Source organism: Suillus bovinus, assembly GCF_016758785.1.
Source record: "Suillus bovinus strain UH-Sbo-P2 chromosome Unknown EDB93scaffold_14, whole genome shotgun sequence".
In the NCBI taxonomy this organism is placed as follows: domain Eukaryota; kingdom Fungi; phylum Basidiomycota; class Agaricomycetes; order Boletales; family Suillaceae; genus Suillus; species Suillus bovinus.
In genome coordinates, this window is record NW_024542070.1 from 437492 (window position 1) to 454637 (window position 17146).

The window sequence follows — 17146 nt, forward strand, 5'->3', positions numbered from 1 at the left end:
GTTGTTATTGAACTTGTGAAGGCTGGACTCTACTAGGATGAACTCTGTTGCGTTTGCAAGCACTAGCTCTGGCTTCAAAGATCCTCAAACACTTAGCTTCGAAAAAGACTGGATCCGTAGAGCAGTCCTGGCCTCGTATTGGATCGTCATTATTCTGGCTTTCCCATTCTGGTGGCATTTGACGAGTATAGAGAGACTTGCACTTCCAACCAGTCAAGTACGATCACAACTTCAGAGCAATGTTGTCTTTCCTGTCGCTGTTTACCTTGATGAGTCCATCAGCCAACAAAATCCCAGCCTAAAATCCCAACTCCAAACATTACTTCATGATTCTGCGATAAATGAACCTGGTCGGTGGAGGGGCGTTGACACACACCTACAGGACAAAAATAATGAAGGTGTGTGTGCTCATAATATGTTAGTGAACACGGCAATTTAACGCGTTACTGTAGCAGCATCTAGCCTATATACAGTTGCTCTTGGTGAACAGACTTCAATTGCGCATTCAAGGCACTTGCAGGTGAACAAGACCGATGCGCAATCAGGTGAGTCAATAAGAGTACTGTATTTTGAAACGACTTCGACTGCTCTCACATTAGGCACGAGATTAAGCTCAATATTGTCCGACCTCATTGCTCCCCCGGAGTCGGGCACTTCGCATTCGCAGCGTGTCGTTCAATACTCGGATCACTATCGTCTCTCTTTTACGCTGCTAAACGAAGACGCAACCCCCAATCGATTTGTTGAGACATGGGATGTGCAAGCTGCGCTCGCGGGTAATCCATATGGCCCCTGTATTTTGAGACCAACTCTGAAGATACTTTATCAGAATTCATATTTCCGCTGATGTCTCGACTCTCTATTTTGCATAATTTTACAGTCGAAAGTCAAGTACAGTATCATGCTCCATTAGCATTTGAGCCGAGACGCCTAATACTTGATGACACCGAAGCATCAGGGCTAACTCAGGAAGACTTGACGGTGTTTATCAACTCTGCAGAATGGACACTTGGTCAGTATTGCGTTGTAATCAATGGTGCCAACATCTGACCAGTCATCGTAGCATCCAGCGTCTCGAATGATCCTGTTCTACACTTCGTTATATTCGTTCCTTCTGAGAACCATTCACCTATGAACATCATTGACAGTGAAGGCAAATGTCGCGTATACTCACTTGTGCTCATTTCTGACTTATCGATAGGTCGTCCAATAAATCAGAGCTCCTTCCTTTTGCCCCAATGGGGCAGCATATTCATCCTCAACAATGAACTCAATTCTTCGTCGTTCCATCTTTCATATAACGATCTAAAACCAGTTTTCCGTAATTTTGCAACCCAGCTCGCTGCTCTTTTAGGCGTGCCACCCGTTCCCCTCGGTTTGAGCATGGAAGGAAGCTTTCTATCTGACTGGCAATTAGATGCTCTGCTCCGGCGCCGTGCATTGCAGAATGTGCAAGGCAGCCAGGACACATTGCACAGCATTGTGAAGCTCGTGGATCAGATCAATAACATGCCTGTTGGGCAAGTGGTACGAAATGATGTCCTAGATGCCCTTGCATCGCTCCATGAGGTGTGTTCTGCATCTGATGTGATATTAATGAATACTGTGCTCAAGCAATGCAGGCCTATCGCACTGCCAGGGACATCGCCGGCCCTTGCTCTGCGATGGTCCAGTAAGGCGTTATCTTTGGCGTCACGCGCTTTCTTTAATCCTGGGATGCTGGCATTGCTGTATTTTCCTGCCGAGCACAAGTATGCGGTGTATACGCCACTATTCGCATCTATATCTGTTCCTCTTGTGGTGGCCTTAATTCGGGAATTTATGGCGTGGAGACGGGGCCCACGGGATGACGGAAGGCGGTAGGATTGATGATTACGCCTTTTGATTGATAGCCTGTTTGTATGCAAGGCTTGTGTACGGTAGAAAATACATGCAGGATTTATGCGAGATAATCCTATTCCAGTGTATTTTAGCTGTCCGTAGTATAGTGTATGGTTATACAGCATGGGAAGCATTAAGACCAGCTAAAGGTTAATTATACCGTTACTCAGTACTCAGTGCTTAAAAACCATGCCATGTGTGATAAAGGGGGTGGTTACTGGGGCCTTGATGGCGGTGATTGACGCGACGTGTGCGAAGAAAATTTTGCCGCCGAATTTTTGAGCATGGGGTAGCGCGGAAATGTTTATGAGATATATTTCCCATAGCGGGAGCCTCTGTGGCATCCCCATGGTCCCCCTCTCTTAATGCGAAGGTAGAATTGCTATTTTGCGGTGGCTCCACCTAGATCCCACTTTGACAGGGGCTCATGTATACGATTGGGTAATAAGCGTTGGGCCTCCGAGTGCCGTGTTTCCGTGACGGTGTTGTTGCTCTCTTACCTCGTTCGCCACAAGTTCTCCGACTGTTGCACGGGATACCGCAACTAGTACTGTGCCCAGGACAATGGCTTTGCACAGAGTGCAGCAAAAACCCCAGTTAGTAGTATAGTACACTGGCACCGCTTAATTGTCCAGAGTTAGATTATGACTAGCTGCCCTTCTCCTCCAAGTAACTCAGCGCCAGATACAAGATTCAGCTCCCCCCCCCCCTTTTATTACACACATTCATATGGTCTTTAAGTACTGCGTTACTGAGTACTGAGTACGTATTGGGCAGCGGTATAATTACTAATACGAGCCTTACCCAGACTTCCAGGTCACGTGAGAGTAATAACCCTCGATATCACAAGTACTACGATCATTTAATCCCGATTCCCTGTGACTACCAACGCCAACCAAGCCTTGAGAACAAATCCTCATACTATTGATATGAGCTCAACAAAGCTCAATTCGGAGGGGGTATTACTATTTGAGCAGCCGTTTATACGGGTGCGCAGTTACGCCTGCTAATTCTTAACGACCTCACTACAATCACACTCCGCCAGGTCCCTTATGAAAACTATCGAAAGGTCTTCCGTGCAACACAACGGAACATTGAGCGCGAGCTCGGAAATGTACAAACCGTCTCGAATGACTTACTAAAACGATCCAAGAGCCTCGAGGACGCCGCCAAGAGTGTAGATGGAATGATAGGTCGGGTTGAGAACCTCAAACGCAAGGTACGTAGATTTATTTGCTAGTTCGGATCTCATTTTAACTTAGTGAACATTACACCCAGCTTTCCGAACTACAGGATACCGCTGGAAAGCCCACCCTTGATGTCACTCGGGAGAGGCTACAGCATCTCATGGCGGTAGAGACCCTGCAAACCACTGGTAGCCTCGATTTTTCACGGTGGGCGGACACGCGGCTTGACAGATGGCTTGTTGACTGGGCCCTTCGGACTGGACGGGAAAACACAGCACGGACACTGGCACAGGACAGGAACATAGAGGTTTGTAGTTCCGCCAGATGTTCACATCAACTCATGGCGCCTACCACTTGCACCAGACCCTTGTGGACATCGATCTGTTCACAGACATCCGGAGAATCGAATTGGCACTTTCTAAGCACAGTTGCACTGAAGCACTGGCGTGGTGTAGTGAGAACAAGACGGCGTTGCGGAAAATTAAGGTGAGACTGAATGTTGCAATATACGATCTCTATGAAAACATTTGATTTTTCCGCAGAGCACACTCGAATTTGAACTTCGCTTACAAGAATACATCGAGCTGGCGCGTGATCAGAAGAAGCAGGAGGCCATGGCTTACTCGAAAAAACATCTCGTGTCATGGCAAGAAACACATCTCCCACAGATTATGCAGGCTGCCACTTTACTTGCAATAAAACCTTCTACAACGTGTGGTCCGTACCGCGTAAGATAGCGTTGTTTCACCTTCATTTGCATCTCATCGGACCTTACAGAGACTATATGATAATTCCCGTTGGCTTGATCTTATTCAAGCCTTTCGGCTTGCCATCTACAATCTAAACTCTTTACCCACTGAACCCCTCCTCAATCTTGCACTCTATTCTGGTCTGGCTTCACTGAAGCTGCCTTCCTGCAATGACAAGTCATCCCACAACGTCGACTGCCCGGTGTGCGACCCTAGCATAAACACTCTGGCTCAAGAAGTTCCATTCAGCCACCACGCCAACTCCACTATTGTTTGTCGAATTAGCGGCAAGATCATGGACGAGGACAACATGCCCATGATGTTTCCTAATGGTCAAGTTTACTCGAGAGAGGTATGTCTTTCACTTTTGAAAACCAACTTATCGCCGACTTCTTCATGTGGCCATCTGATACTCATATTCTACCGTCAGGCGCTGGAAGATATGGCAGCCAAGAACAATGGTATGGTCACTTGCCAAGTGACTGACCAAAAGTGCGAGTTCAGTGCACTCAAGAAGGTATTCATCTCCTAGCTATTGATTGTGCGGGATACCAGACTCGTTGTCTCGGATGTTTACTTTGATTCTCACTGTGGCCTCCTATACACTCGTTTTTTTCATGGTGTCATAACATTAGCAACTTGTAGTATATTCAGACTTGACGAAGGGCAGTGCTTTTGTCGAGAACCTTTTTATGGCCTAGTCGGAATTCAAGTGTATTCGTGAGCAAGGACATTTTTGTAACTGAATGGCCATTCCACTTTAGCTGGTTGACGTTGGGTTGACGTCGATATACTCTGCTCGCGACTGAGCGCTGAGCAGTGAATGACCCTTCGGTGACAAATGTGTCTGCGACCAAGAGCTTTCGTGATAGGTTTTGGAGAGTAGGGAAAAAGAAGAACTGACTCAGACAGTAACGAAGTTTCTGCAACCTTGGCGGAGTCCTCAGTACGGGTCGTTGGCTAGTACATGATGCATTGATGTGCCGAAGGGCTTGCGTAACATCATGCACATTGCGCATCTCGTTTCGATCTCGCTAGACCCTGGAAACTTTTTGCCGTTACGGCATATAGTGACCTACCAACCCTAGCATATCTAACGCCCCTCTGGTGAAGAAGTGGCTCTCAGGACAGATCAGAAGCTGAAGCGGCCATCACATTGAGTCTTCCAAGAAGAAAATTCCCCATGGTGATGGAATCAGCGACTATAGCTGACAATCGCCGAGGTTCTCTCCGATGATTGAAGTTCAATCATGAGCGCTGAGCGCTACAGTTTGTAGATTGGCACTTATCGAGTACTCACATCAGTGACAACCTTGATATCAGTTTACAGGCACATTCTCCAGACTTGCGAGGCAATACCTTGTGAATATGTGTGGGATGAGCGTGCTGTTCTGACTTCTTTGTACTTTGCGTGTATCAGGTTTAATTGTGACTGGCAAGTGTAAATTGGGGTGTGCCTGTCACACAGGCTTGACTTGGAGCTTGAAAATTGAAACTTCATGCGCACAAAGTGTGGAGTCTGAGCCAAACTATTTGTATCGCAACTCTTATATACCAAACGAAAGCCTGCACCTATTGTTCCCTCAGTCTCGATACCTGGCAGTGGAGGTGTTTTTTATCGTATGTCCGAGCTCAAGGCACGCAAATGGAACCTCAGCAATCAGAATGGACTTGCACACCACATTTTGCAAACAGGTCCTGACAAACAACGGATGACGCTTTCGTGGCACGAAATACCAGAATGGCAGAGGGATAACGAGTACATTTTAACGGGCTACAGACGGTAAGACTGGGTATCGACGCGTGCACGTCTCCAACTTGTCGCAAGCGGAGATGGTCCATTGACTGCTATTCTACTAGAGTGCAGAACGGCTGGTCAGGTTGTATTGCATCTATCTACAGTTGTGAGGATGTCCGAGTCGTCTAACATTTATATGTCATTGATTGGTTTTGTTCTGAGTAGATCCTCATAACGAAACTGGTAAGTTTCTTGTTCTCTCGAGTAGACGTGATTCAACATTGCATTTTCCAGTCAACATCCTCAGCCATCTGGTTGGCGCTGTGGTTTTCTTCTGGATTCTGATGACATTCCGCGGGCAATATATCCTGGCGTACAGCACTACCACTTGGCTGGATACTTCTGTCTTTGCTATATTTCTACTCTCTGCAGTGTTCTGCCTCACTGCGAGTGCTATGTTCCACACTGCCACTTGCCATTCGGCACAGGTCAGCCCGTCTCAGAGCTGCGACTGCACGATTTGATTTATGATTCGAAATTGATCACAGGTGTCGACCCAGTGCCATGCACTAGACTATACAGGGATCGTCAGTAAGTACAGGTATCGCCACCCTTATCTCATTTTGATGAATCTTCCCGTAGCCCTCACCGTCGGATCTTTTGTGCCATGCCTTTACTATGGGTTCTATTGTGAACCAGCCTTGCAAGCCTGCTATCTATGTTCCATCGCACTAGTTGGCGCAGGTCGGTGTTGTACATTGGCATTCGTCTATTGGCAAGTCATTTACCAATACACGTTTAAGGAACCGCATATATCGTTTTAAACCCTGAATATGCAAAGCCTACACATCGAGGTACACGTACCGGTGTCTTCATTGGTCTAGGATTGTCTGCTGTGGTCCCAGTTGCTCACTTATTGGTATCGCATGGAGCATCGAAGCTATTTTCCGAGATGGGTTTTGGTTGGCTGCTCGCATCAGGCGGATTATACATTACGGGCGCGTTGATTTAGTGCGTAGGACCTCATTTCTTGGCTTCCACACATATGCCTGACATTACAATTCATCCCCGCGCAGCGCCAATCGCATGCCCGAACGTCTAGCCCCAGGGAAATTCGACTTACTTTTCGCATCACATCAAATATTTCACTTCTGTGTGGTTCTTGCCGCTCTGGCTCACTGGATGTGTGTATTGACTGCATTCGATCATTGGCATTCTGGCTTAGATGGACGCAAATTGTGACATGCTGGTGGTGCGTCGCTGCGTCGTGGGTAATACGCTGTGGTTGGACAGCCCTGGGAAAAGATTTTGTAGGAACATGCACTACGGGCGGTCATCGCCTATACAGCAGGTTCACGGCTCCGGCGGAGTCGCTAGCGCGGAGAAAATGCACGTTGCAGGGTGTATCCGTAAGGCTAATGGAAGTTTGGTCATCCTTATTTCAATTGTCAGATTGAAGGGTTTTTTATTATTCACCTTCGGTGACCGCGCGCTGCATGCGGGATACCTCGGGACGTGTGTTTACGAAGGTGACGATATAGACGGATTTCGTGGTGAATGGGATCGAGGCTCTGGTCTATCGGCGTCCGACGGATGATGACAAGTAGATGCAAAGATGCCTTGCCACACCAAGACCTCGAGGCTTTGGCCGAATTTTGATTTTTAGGTATTAGAGAGTGCTGCGATGCAGGGCCGGTTGCAAAAGTGGACAGGACGTACAACACAAAATACGTTAGGCTGAGCGTTGTCATTGTGTCCGACGGAAAGCGCATCCAGCCACGAGACGGATTACGTATTTACCGCAAAGCGGAACCGCCAAATAATTCCCACCGCCCAGCCTATTCCAGGATCTGACGATCAAGATCACCCAAAAGGCACTCAGGCTCGTGTGCATACAGGCAGCATCATGTTGGCGTCTCATACCACGGGATCTTATGACCCATGGCATATAAAGTCGCGCCATCACGCAAGTCTTCGTTGCCGTACTCAAGTATTATCTTTCGCGTCCGACAGCTTGTATCATGTATACAGTCGGCCTACAATCCGCTGCCGACGCATTTCTTCTTTCTAGTCTAAAGGCCCAAGTGGCCATCGCTTTGCTTGTTCTCTTTATTCTTCTATTTTTTGGTCTTGGTTCTCAAAAAGATTGTGTCGTTGACGGCGCCCCAGTATTTCTCCCCGGCTCTCATCTCCTCGCCATCACCCCATTCTTCCGCCGACGCTTCGAATTTCTGAACAATGGTTTTCATAAAACTGGCCAGTCTCTCTTTCAGTTTAACATGCTTCGAGTAAGCGTTATAGTACCAAGTCTTCTCTCCAGCGACCACTCACTACAGTGACTACAGGAGACGGTCATTGTTGTTTCCGGAGAGTCAGCCCGGAAATCATTCTTTGCCAACAAGCACTTCGACCTCACTGAAGGCTTTAAAATGCTTTCCGGAGCTGTCAGCATCTTTCTCTATCATCGAAGACATGTACGCTAATCCCGACGCTAATTAGATCCCTGTTGTCAAAGGGGTGACTTCCAACCTTCAGTCCAAACGCATTGCCCAAATTCATAAGCGTCTCTCTTCCGTTCAGCGAAATGAACACCTTAATGGCCGTACGTTGTATCTATCCATTTACTGGTTCTATCTCATCCTCATTTTATTCTAATACGTAGTCATTGCTCCCATTCTGGAGGATTGCCGAAGGGTAATGGAAACGTGGGGACCATCAGGAACGTTTGACCCATTTGAAAAAATTTATGAAGTCGGTTTTTGGATTCAATAGGCTCGTTTCAACTCCTGACCATGTACATTACAGCTTTTATTCCAAATTACTGTACGATCTCTCTCCTGCGAGGAGTTAGCAGACGATTCTGTCCAAGTTGCGCGTCTCAAGGGACTCTACGACACCTTGGACAGTGGAACAACCCCAGCGACTGTCTTACTTCCATGGCTACCCGGACCTAGCATGCTTAAGAAGCTGTGGGCGACCAAAAAAATCTACGACATCATCGTCCGTGCCATTGATCAACGGGAGCGTAGTGGACTATCTAAACCTGACACTTTGCAAATGCTTTTGGACGAAAAAGACGAAAGGCTTGTTGTCGTTGGTGTAAGCTTTTCCGTTGAGCATGGGCATTTTGAATCATCTGACGTTTCAACAGTTCATTATGGGTCTGCTAGTCGCTGGTGCACGGGCTACTGGAACAACGGCATCGTGGCTTATCACCTATCTTGGTGATCATGAGTCCAAGGATGAAGTTATTGCCGAAGTCGAGCAACTCTTGGCAAATTATGTCTCCTCTAACGTCTCCCATTCTTTGTCACAACAACTTTCGTCCATTCCACTGGAGGCTTGGGAATCTGAGACACCCGTTCTTGATTCTCTCATTCGTGAGACTCTTAGGATTGCGCAGCCTCATACTGCCATGCGCCGAAACCTTGGACCTGATGTGACGATTGACGGAAAGACTATACCATCAGGGGCATATGTATTATATCCTTTCTCGGACGTTCATCTCAATCCGGACCTCTACCCTGATCCATGGAGGTTCGATCCTAGCCGCGAGGAGGCGACGGCTCCGTTCGGTTACGTCGGTTGGGGAGGAGGTAAGCCACGTTTTTTTATTGCGCGCTTGTCAGCAAACCTAATTTCCGGATAACAAGGTAAGACACATTGTCTTGGTCAGCGCTTGGCCAGACTTGAGCTCAAGCTTGTCACCTCCATGATGCTTCTTGGCTTCCGGTACTCCCTTGTCGACAAGAAAGGCGAGCAACTCGACACACCCCCTCAACCCAACTGGAACGATATTCTACTTTGCCGACCAGAACAAGGCTCGTGTTATCTTAAGCACGAGAAATCTGTGCTCTCACTTTAAGTCAAGCTGGTCTTGACTTATCGGACAACCCTTTGTCTTATCCTACCAGCAAACTACAGCCTTTTTTACATTACCCACACAGTTCTAGTCACAGTCCCATTGGACACATCATTTATTTACCTTATACTTCATTTCAAAAACTGTACCGGCTCCCATACTATGCCCATAACGTACTCTGTTGCCCACCATCGCTCCCTTCCCCAACCTTTCGTTTGCTAGACATATGGACGTGTGACTTAATAATCTAAGTTAGATACATAGAAGTAATATGCCCGTTTGTCAATTTCCATGTAGCCTTATGATGCTCCATTTGTGTGCAAAAGCCTTCACATGGTCCTCTGATCGATAAGATAAACGTACAGCCGTGAACAAGGCGTGGACATATTGAGCAATGCCAATCTGTCGATCCCAGTAATTTTCTTAACCAAAGTACAGCCTGTCCTTCGAATTAATCCCTTTTGGCCGCTCATCTCTCCGATTGGGTCTCTCTGACTTTGTGGCAGCCTCAGATAACAGCTCCATGCTCTGCTTCTTCTCTTCAAGCCTACTTTGCATCTTTTGTTCCTCCCTCAACCGTCGCTCCCGTTCCGCAAATCTCGCTCGTTGCTCTCTCGACGGCTCCCATTTGCTTCGCAAGATGCGGCGGACAGCCTCTGGGCTGATCTTGAATTTCTCAGCAAGCACCGGTGTGGAAAATGTATGCTTGTCATATATATGCATGGCACGCATACCGTCCATGGCTTCACGGGATAATTTACGTGGAGGGGACCACCCCTGAGGAAAAGCTTCCTTGATGGCGAGACGGTGGCGCTTCCACTCCTCTGGTGTGTTTTCCACCGGCGCGCGCTTCCGTCGCCTCGGGGGTGGTTCATCTTCGCTCAAATCGAGGGTTCGTCCCTCCGCCAAGGACAGAGGCGCAGGGTGTCCGGCCAGTCTCCAGTCCCTTTTCTTTGGTTCATTAGTAGAGGAATAGTATCTATAGAGCGAGGCTTTTGTGAAGCCAATACTGCGCGTGGTGTGAAGGTGTATGAAGTAGTGCCGTCAACTTAAAATAGTTGAACCTCGTTGTAAGATGGACGCCCTGCATGATTATTCGGGAAATGGAAATGTAACAAAGACTTCAAACCTAGTGAGTAAAATTGGGTTGTCACGGTACTTGCCGAGCAGTTTCGTGAGTGCTTCGACTTTCAAGCCGTCTCTTAGGAAGGAAGTCACTCCCATCAGTTCCCAGCTTATCGTATTGACCTAACGTTCTGTTCTCTTCCCCTCCTTCCCTTCTGCAAAGATTTGTATACGATTTATCGCGCTTCATTATACCCGATGGCCGACCTATCCGATCCCAAAATCGACGAAGGTTAGTCTGCGAAATTACAGCGTATCGCTTAGTGAAATTGGGTTAACTAGCAGCGTGGTGCTGATCCTTATAGCTTACCAGGATGTTCGTTCCGACAAATCCGACACTAACTGGCTTTTACTCGACTATGAGGTCAGAATTCATGCTTCTAACCGGATTTGATTACCTTGATGCGTTTAGGTCCTCCCTACGACAATCACACGCTTAGTCTGACCGGTCTGACAAGCTAAGAGTCACACAGACGGGAACCGGTGGTCTCGCCGAGTTACGCGATGCACTTGGCGATTCCAAGGCGTCTTACGCATACGTTCGCGTCACCTTCTCCAATGACAAGGAATCTCAGCGGGAGAAATTCATTCTAGTAGTGTGGATCGGTCCTGGGTGTAAAGTGATGCGGAAGGCCAAGGTTAGTCCTTAGTCTGTTTCTTTACGTGTGCTGCTGCGTGTATGGATATCTTTATTTTTCCAACTTTAAAAAAACACACGCGGTGGCGGCGGGCTACGTCTGCACTGCCTTTCAGCGGTGAATCAATGACGATGATTCGGATGATGTAGTACTTAGTCTGACATGACTCTTTGCTATATTATCTCGCAGATCTCCGTTCATGCAGCCGATGTCAAGCAGGTATTGCGTGTCTACTCTATTGAAGTTCCGGCTCGGGAAAAGGATGATTTAAAGGAGGATCCGATTGTGGTGAAGCTGCGGAAGGTGAGCGGTCTAATACGATCTAGAGCGGGGAATATCCATTAGCCTCACACATTAATCTTGTCAGGCAGGTGGGGCTAGTTATGACGGGGTGTAGCTTACATCATACAAAGTCGTGCTCTCAATTTCCTGGCCCTGCACTTGTACGCCTTGTGTGCCGTCGGATTTATATGACTCATTTACCACCTGTATTGCGCATCAACTGTGCCCGAGGTCCAATGAGTATTTCGGTCAGCTCGTGTGTCATACAGAGAGACCCTGACATCGCATTGCGCAATGGTACCTATGCTATTACTTGGCCAGGATATAGAAAACCCCGTTTCATCGGTTTCAGGCCGCGTGGAGGGTGAGCTTCTGCAGATTCTCGATCCCCTGTTCCTCCAGCCGCATACCCATCCATTCTTCCATTGCTTTAGCCTCCAATTTTTTTTCATAAAATGCGATCGATGGAGTGTTCCACTGAATGAAAGAATAATATACAAGTACCAGAAAAATTAATGCCCTGGAACACTAGTGGCACGATCAGCCAAGTGTGACTTACCTTGAGTACCGACCAATCGAGGCGTGCGCAGCCCTTGTTGCCAGAGGTTGCATTAGCCAAGGTCCTCGGAAAGAAGCGTGTGATGTCACCTTCTCCTGTGCTATCTTGCCCAGCTCCGCGAAAAGGGCTTTGCCTATGCCCTTATTTCTTGCTTCCGGGGATACATACAAATCCTCAAGCTGTATGCGAAGTGTTAATAGAGAGGCAGCGTCGCGGTGCGGCGTAGGCGAATCAGAATTAAGACGCACAAAGAGGCCAGGCTTGCCTGTCCATGTTGAGAAATTGAAGAAATAAAGCGCCATGCCCAATGCGATTCCGGGTGCCTCGGGCGTTCCCTCGAATGCGAGGATGGTGTGAGCATATTTCTTTTCGAATACATTTTCTCGAAACTTGGACGGCATTTGAGTATGACCGCTCCGCGACCTTTCGGGCCACTCACCAGAGCAGGGGTAGCCCTTGCGGACTCGGGTTCTTTTTCATAAGTCGCCTAGATAAAAGTGGGAAGTTTCAGTGTATGAAAATCTCGAGGCAAAACGATTACCTACAAGGTCTTGAACCAACCTGAGCATGGAGTCCTGAGTCATTGATCTTATCAGCGCTGATAACAATGCTCATCAGCAATGCGTTATATGCTCACCACATCGTCTACGTTAGCCGGCCGAATGTGAAATGTAAGAGTCATCTTGGGTATATGATTCTTCTAAAAGCTTCCTAGCGGACTTGATGTTAATTGCAAGGATATGTTATGGTCAAGCACTTGGGGAATCCCCAACTTACTAGTAACTGGCGATCCGGACGTGGTACCCAAATACGTATGGGGTTACAAATTCAGGACCGCTAGTGTTTGTGTACGCATATTTGTGCGTAAACCTTAGTCTCCAACTTTTCACCGTCGCATCACACCAAGGGTATCGTGAACCCTCGCCGCAAAACAATATGGATCCCACAAAATTGGCGAAACTCCAGGCGCAGGCTGCAGCCAACAGGATTGGTAAGTGTTTTCTATCACACCACGGAGTTTGTAGCTTTCATTTTTTCTTCCTTCTTCACATATGTGTACTCAATCAAGGCTGACATGATGACATACTGTAGGTGGTAAAGGAACCATACGTCGGAAGATCGTCCGGAAGGCTAAGCCCTCTGCTGCACAGGATGACAAAAAACTCCAAGGTGCCCTCAAGAAACTGAATGTGCAACCTATTCCTGGTGTAGAGGAGGTTAATATGTTCAGGGAAGATGGAAACGTGCTGCATTTCACTGCCCCAAAAGGTGTGTACGAATTTTTACGTCGCTTGCGAGTAGATAAGCTCGCGTTCGGCGCTCCGCCAGATAAGATTTGTGTTAATTTGAGTTTTTCTTCTTGCCTTGTGTAGTACATGCCGCGGTCTCCGCCAACACGTTTGCGATCTATGGAACTGGTCACGTCAAGGAGTTGACTGAGCTCGTGCCTGGAATCTTGAATCAACTTGGCCCTGATTCATTGGCATCGCTCCGTAAACTTGCGGAATCATACCAAGCCATCCAGCAAGGGCAACAGAGGCCACCTACCGGTGCCGCTGAGGATGATGATGACGAAGTTCCTGATCTCGTTGAGAACTTTGATGTTGAGGGCGAGCAGGCCGCAGCCGAAGAGAAGAAAGACACCCTCGAAGATGTGAACTGAGTGCGCAGCCTTCTTGGTGCGCGTAGTTTGGAGGGGAGTGTTTGTCATATCGGTATTGAGAGTTAATTTGATGGGTGGTGGGAAGAGTTGGGATAAAATGACGGACGAATATCCGGGTGACAGCCAGCTCATTTGCTTTACCATCAGTTTCCATTCATGCACTGTGCCAACAAAAGCCTTCATCGATCTTACTCCGATACGTCGCTCTTTTCATGTCTTTATCTCATCTCTGTGCTCTGTAGTTCCTATCCCCCCATGCCATCGCACATTACTGCATGCTAGCAAATATTGTTAACTGGTATGGCTCTGTGACAGGCATGTTCGCAACATGGACAAGTTTCGGTGACGTATTGCCAGCAGGTCGATCCCGAGTTCAGTTATTGCATTCACATGTACTTTGCAGCTCTAGCCAAGGTGCTTTACTGAGATGCAAGAATCGTACTACGCACTCGGTTCAGATGCGAGGCCTTTGGGTCTGTGACAGCGGTTGTGATGATTATAGTCGAAAAGGCCACCAACCGAGGTCAATAAATCCAATTAGTTAATCAGTGGAAGTAGCAAGCGTCAACCGTTTGCCGATTTTCCTTGTCATATGATTCAAGTTAGAAACGACAAACGCAAACTGTCTTATGAATTAAGCCTCCGCGGTAGATTAAACTTAGAGAAACCAGCTGTCCTCCAATTCTGTATGTCTGCTTAGAGTCCTATACGCTATAGGCTATATGTGGGGCCAGTCTGAGACAGATGGGCAGAATAACCTACTCCAACATTGAGACTCCCCGGGCCGTCGACTGCGGAAGTGGGTGCAGTCTAAGACTGGGGTCCATTAATTAGCGCAGCGTTTGTCAAGGCCTAGAAAATAAGGTGGTGAGCATATGTTTTTAAGAGTTTTGTACGGGCCGGCGGACCGTGTAGCGCATACATAGTCTGGGTGCCAGCATTTTGTCCGGTTCACCACCGCACATATTGACCAAGCTTTGTGTTGCTTCCTGTCTTGTGATATATCCTTGTATGTGTCTATGCGTCACCTGGTCATCCAGGCTCAGCGTTCGCACCGGTAGAACCTCTCAGCACCATCCTCAAAGCTCCATAAATACAAGACTGCGTTGGCACGTCCTCAAGTTCCGCTGTTCTTTCTCTCGCTCAAATCAACATCGGCAACGCTAAACACTCCTACAATGACTACCAGAATCACACATTTTGAAACACACGGTGAGTTTCGTTGCTGTTCCCTGTACTACGTGTGCATTGATCATCTTGTTTGCCGTCGATAATAGATATTCGATTTCCCACATCCCTGACGGGTGATGGCACTGATGCGATGTGAGCCGACGTTCACGTCGTGATCTGCGATAATCTTCTACATAACACGTGCCTCAGGAATACAGATTGCGATTATAGTTCAGCATATGTTACCATATACACTGACAATGAGCTTATCGGTCATGGAATGACGTTTACCATCGGTCGTGGTACTGATATTGTGAGTGAACAAAGCTTAGCACTTTTAGTACATACTTCTTCGTCGCAACTTATAGTAGATGATACATTTATCATTGCATTACTTCTCTTGCTTTGTTGGAAATACGATACTTATCATTACCTACCTTGCGCCATAGGTGTGCCAAGCGATCCGGGAACTTGCTGGACGCTTGGTCGGACAGGATCCCGAGAGCTTTTTCGAGAATATGGGAAAAGCTTGGGACTGGATGTGCTCCGACTCGCAGCTGCGATGGTGAGTGCTCGAACGTTGTGCTGGATCGACCTAGTTTGTGGCGTATGGCTCGATGGTCGCTTCTACCTAAATTATTTTGTTGTATCTGTGATCTGACCGTGAATTTGTTTTCAAGGATTGGTCCAGAGAAGGGCGTGATTCACCTCGCAACAGCTGCAGTGAACAACGCTCTGTGGGACATGTTTGCTCGTGCTAGAGGCAAACCTTTATGGAAATTAATTGTTGATATGACCCCCGTTCGTATCGTTGTTTTACGGTTGTTCCATTTAAATTGACCGTGAATATATGCACAGGAGGAGCTAGTAAACGCGACTGCGTTTCGTTATATCACAGATGTGCTAACACGTGAAGAGGCACTTGCTATGCTCAAGGCCAAAGAGGCTGGAAAACGTGAAAGGGAAGCTCTTGTTACCAAAATTGGGTAAAGGTTCATCGATGTAAATTTCAATTATCCACATCTTACTGACAAGCGCAGGTATCCGGCATATATCACATCAGCGGGCTGGCTTGGTGAGAAGGAGCCTATTGATTCTGCTGATTTGTTGATTAGTCCCGCAGGATATTCAGATGAGAAAGTATCTCGTCTTACGAAGGAGGCCCTTGCAAGTGGGTTCAACCACTTCAAGATGAAAGTAGGCGCCGACTTCAAGGATGACTTGCGCAGAGGCAAGATGATTCGTTCTATCATCGACAACCCCGCAAATTACCCGTCTGGATTCAAGGACCCTTCGAGCCCAGAGCTGGCTGGGAAGAACGCGGGTCCGACTGGTGCTGTGTTGATGATCGATGCGAACCAGGTCTGGGATGTCCCACAGGCAATAGAATATGTGACTGGGTTAGCAGAAATCAAACCTTGGTCTGTACTATTCATTTTCGTTTCAGTTATGAGAACTGACCCTTGATACTGCCAGGTTTATCGAAGAACCTACAGCACCTGACGATGCTCTGGGCCACGCTGCGATCAGGCGGGCACTCAAACCATACGGGATCGGAGTTGCGACTGGGGAACATGCTCATAACCGTATGGTGTTCAAGCAGTTGTTCCAGGCGGAAGCAATCGATGTTTGTCAGATTGATTCCTGCAGACTCGCAGGTGTCAGTGAGGTTCTGAGCGTGTTGTTGATGGCTGCAAAGTGAGCACGAGGAGACTTTCACTTTTTCATTCGGACGACATGCTGAATGACCATGTTCGAAGGTTTGGGGTCCCCGTTTGTCCACATGCCGGCGGCGTTGGGTTATGTGAATATGTTATTCATCTAAGGTCGGTGTCGATCCTTTTGCTGAAGCAGTGTCCCTGACCAGTAGGTTAAGCGTGATTGACTACGTCGCAATTTCCGGGACGATGGAACGAAATGTGTTGGAATTCGCGGACCACTTGCATGAGCACTTTCCTTACAGGTGTACCATGAACGAAAGGGGGAGGTACAATGTTCCGAGTAATCCAAAGGAAGGATATAGTATTGAGATGTACAAGGAGAGTATTGCCGAGTTTGAGTGGCCAAATGGGTCTTACTGGGTCGGTGCGAGGGGTGGTAAAGTGTCGAGCACTTGATGATGCATAAGTATAGGCTCTTGTATAACAGGAAATTTCAGTCTCCATATCGGATCTAGTCGAAGGCTCGAAGCTGAAAAAATTTCACATGCCGAGCCCGCCGAGTTTATTTTGATATATTTGTGCATGTGATGTACGCGTTGGTTAAATGATGTATGGACAGCCTCTCTTAGGA

At 47.5% G+C, this 17146-nt stretch overlaps 9 protein-coding genes across 9 annotated transcripts; 7 read left to right on the forward strand and 2 right to left on the reverse strand.

Annotated features, from left to right (window-relative positions):
- Positions 1-15: 15 nt before the first annotated feature.
- On the forward strand, positions 16-2061 carry EDB93DRAFT_1133555 (phosphatidylinositol-glycan biosynthesis class S protein-domain-containing protein). The gene is made up of 6 exons (XM_041449041.1): positions 16-398; positions 453-545; positions 600-776; positions 830-1012; positions 1064-1153; positions 1202-2061. Exons 1-6 carry the CDS (start codon positions 38-40, stop codon positions 1861-1863), a joined length of 1566 nt encoding a protein of 521 aa, XP_041309808.1. The 5' UTR covers positions 16-37; the 3' UTR covers positions 1864-2061.
- A 655-nt stretch (positions 2062-2716) lies between these two features.
- On the forward strand, positions 2717-4664 carry EDB93DRAFT_1133559 (CTLH/CRA C-terminal to lish motif domain-containing protein). Its single transcript, XM_041449042.1, has 7 exons — positions 2717-2870; positions 2927-3100; positions 3160-3375; positions 3432-3554; positions 3611-3796; positions 3846-4169; positions 4248-4664. Exons 1-7 carry the CDS (start codon positions 2811-2813, stop codon positions 4347-4349), a joined length of 1185 nt encoding a protein of 394 aa, XP_041309809.1. The 5' UTR covers positions 2717-2810; the 3' UTR covers positions 4350-4664.
- Positions 4665-5439: 775 nt separating this feature from the next.
- Positions 5440-6797, forward strand: EDB93DRAFT_1081574 (hemolysin-III related-domain-containing protein; the record flags this gene model as incomplete). Its single annotated transcript, XM_041445630.1, has 8 exons — positions 5440-5600; positions 5678-5721; positions 5781-5798; positions 5850-6043; positions 6104-6146; positions 6198-6299; positions 6359-6566; positions 6632-6797. The coding sequence occupies 8 exons, from the start codon at positions 5440-5442 to the stop codon at positions 6795-6797; spliced, it is 936 nt and encodes a 311-aa protein (XP_041309810.1).
- Positions 6798-7364: 567 nt separating this feature from the next.
- On the forward strand, positions 7365-9630 carry EDB93DRAFT_192757 (cytochrome P450). Its single transcript, XM_041455647.1, has 7 exons — positions 7365-7843; positions 7901-7999; positions 8055-8157; positions 8218-8306; positions 8361-8654; positions 8707-9151; positions 9209-9630. Exons 1-7 carry the CDS (start codon positions 7577-7579, stop codon positions 9418-9420), a joined length of 1509 nt encoding a protein of 502 aa, XP_041309811.1. The 5' UTR covers positions 7365-7576; the 3' UTR covers positions 9421-9630.
- A 210-nt stretch (positions 9631-9840) lies between these two features.
- EDB93DRAFT_1081735 (uncharacterized protein) lies at positions 9841-10347 on the reverse strand (the record flags this gene model as incomplete). Its single annotated transcript, XM_041445645.1, has 1 exon — positions 9841-10347. A coding segment is annotated over one exon (507 nt), but the record flags the coding sequence as incomplete, so codon positions are not given.
- Positions 10348-10531: 184 nt separating this feature from the next.
- Positions 10532-11568, forward strand: EDB93DRAFT_1133570 (uncharacterized protein). The gene is made up of 4 exons (XM_041449043.1): positions 10532-10774; positions 10848-10906; positions 10983-11483; positions 11548-11568. Exons 1-3 carry the CDS (start codon positions 10741-10743, stop codon positions 11190-11192), a joined length of 303 nt encoding a protein of 100 aa, XP_041309813.1. The 5' UTR covers positions 10532-10740; the 3' UTR covers positions 11193-11483; positions 11548-11568.
- A 242-nt stretch (positions 11569-11810) lies between these two features.
- On the reverse strand, positions 11811-12703 carry EDB93DRAFT_1248470 (acyl-CoA N-acyltransferase; the record flags this gene model as incomplete). The annotated part of the gene is made up of 6 exons (XM_041452717.1): positions 11811-11939; positions 12022-12054; positions 12111-12410; positions 12461-12508; positions 12567-12596; positions 12659-12703. 6 exons carry the CDS (start codon positions 12701-12703, stop codon positions 11811-11813), a joined length of 585 nt encoding a protein of 194 aa, XP_041309814.1.
- A 118-nt stretch (positions 12704-12821) lies between these two features.
- EDB93DRAFT_192576 (nascent polypeptide-associated complex subunit beta) lies at positions 12822-13822 on the forward strand. The gene is made up of 3 exons (XM_041455646.1): positions 12822-13012; positions 13114-13290; positions 13395-13822. The coding sequence occupies exons 1-3, from the start codon at positions 12958-12960 to the stop codon at positions 13682-13684; spliced, it is 522 nt and encodes a 173-aa protein (XP_041309815.1). The 5' UTR covers positions 12822-12957; the 3' UTR covers positions 13685-13822.
- Positions 13823-14572: 750 nt separating this feature from the next.
- On the forward strand, positions 14573-17146 carry EDB93DRAFT_1133591 (enolase C-terminal domain-like protein). Its single transcript, XM_041449044.1, has 11 exons — positions 14573-14896; positions 14962-15007; positions 15065-15167; positions 15304-15419; positions 15535-15655; positions 15713-15840; positions 15895-15929; positions 15978-16275; positions 16331-16552; positions 16615-16680; positions 16731-17146. Exons 1-11 carry the CDS (start codon positions 14863-14865, stop codon positions 16969-16971), a joined length of 1410 nt encoding a protein of 469 aa, XP_041309816.1. The 5' UTR covers positions 14573-14862; the 3' UTR covers positions 16972-17146.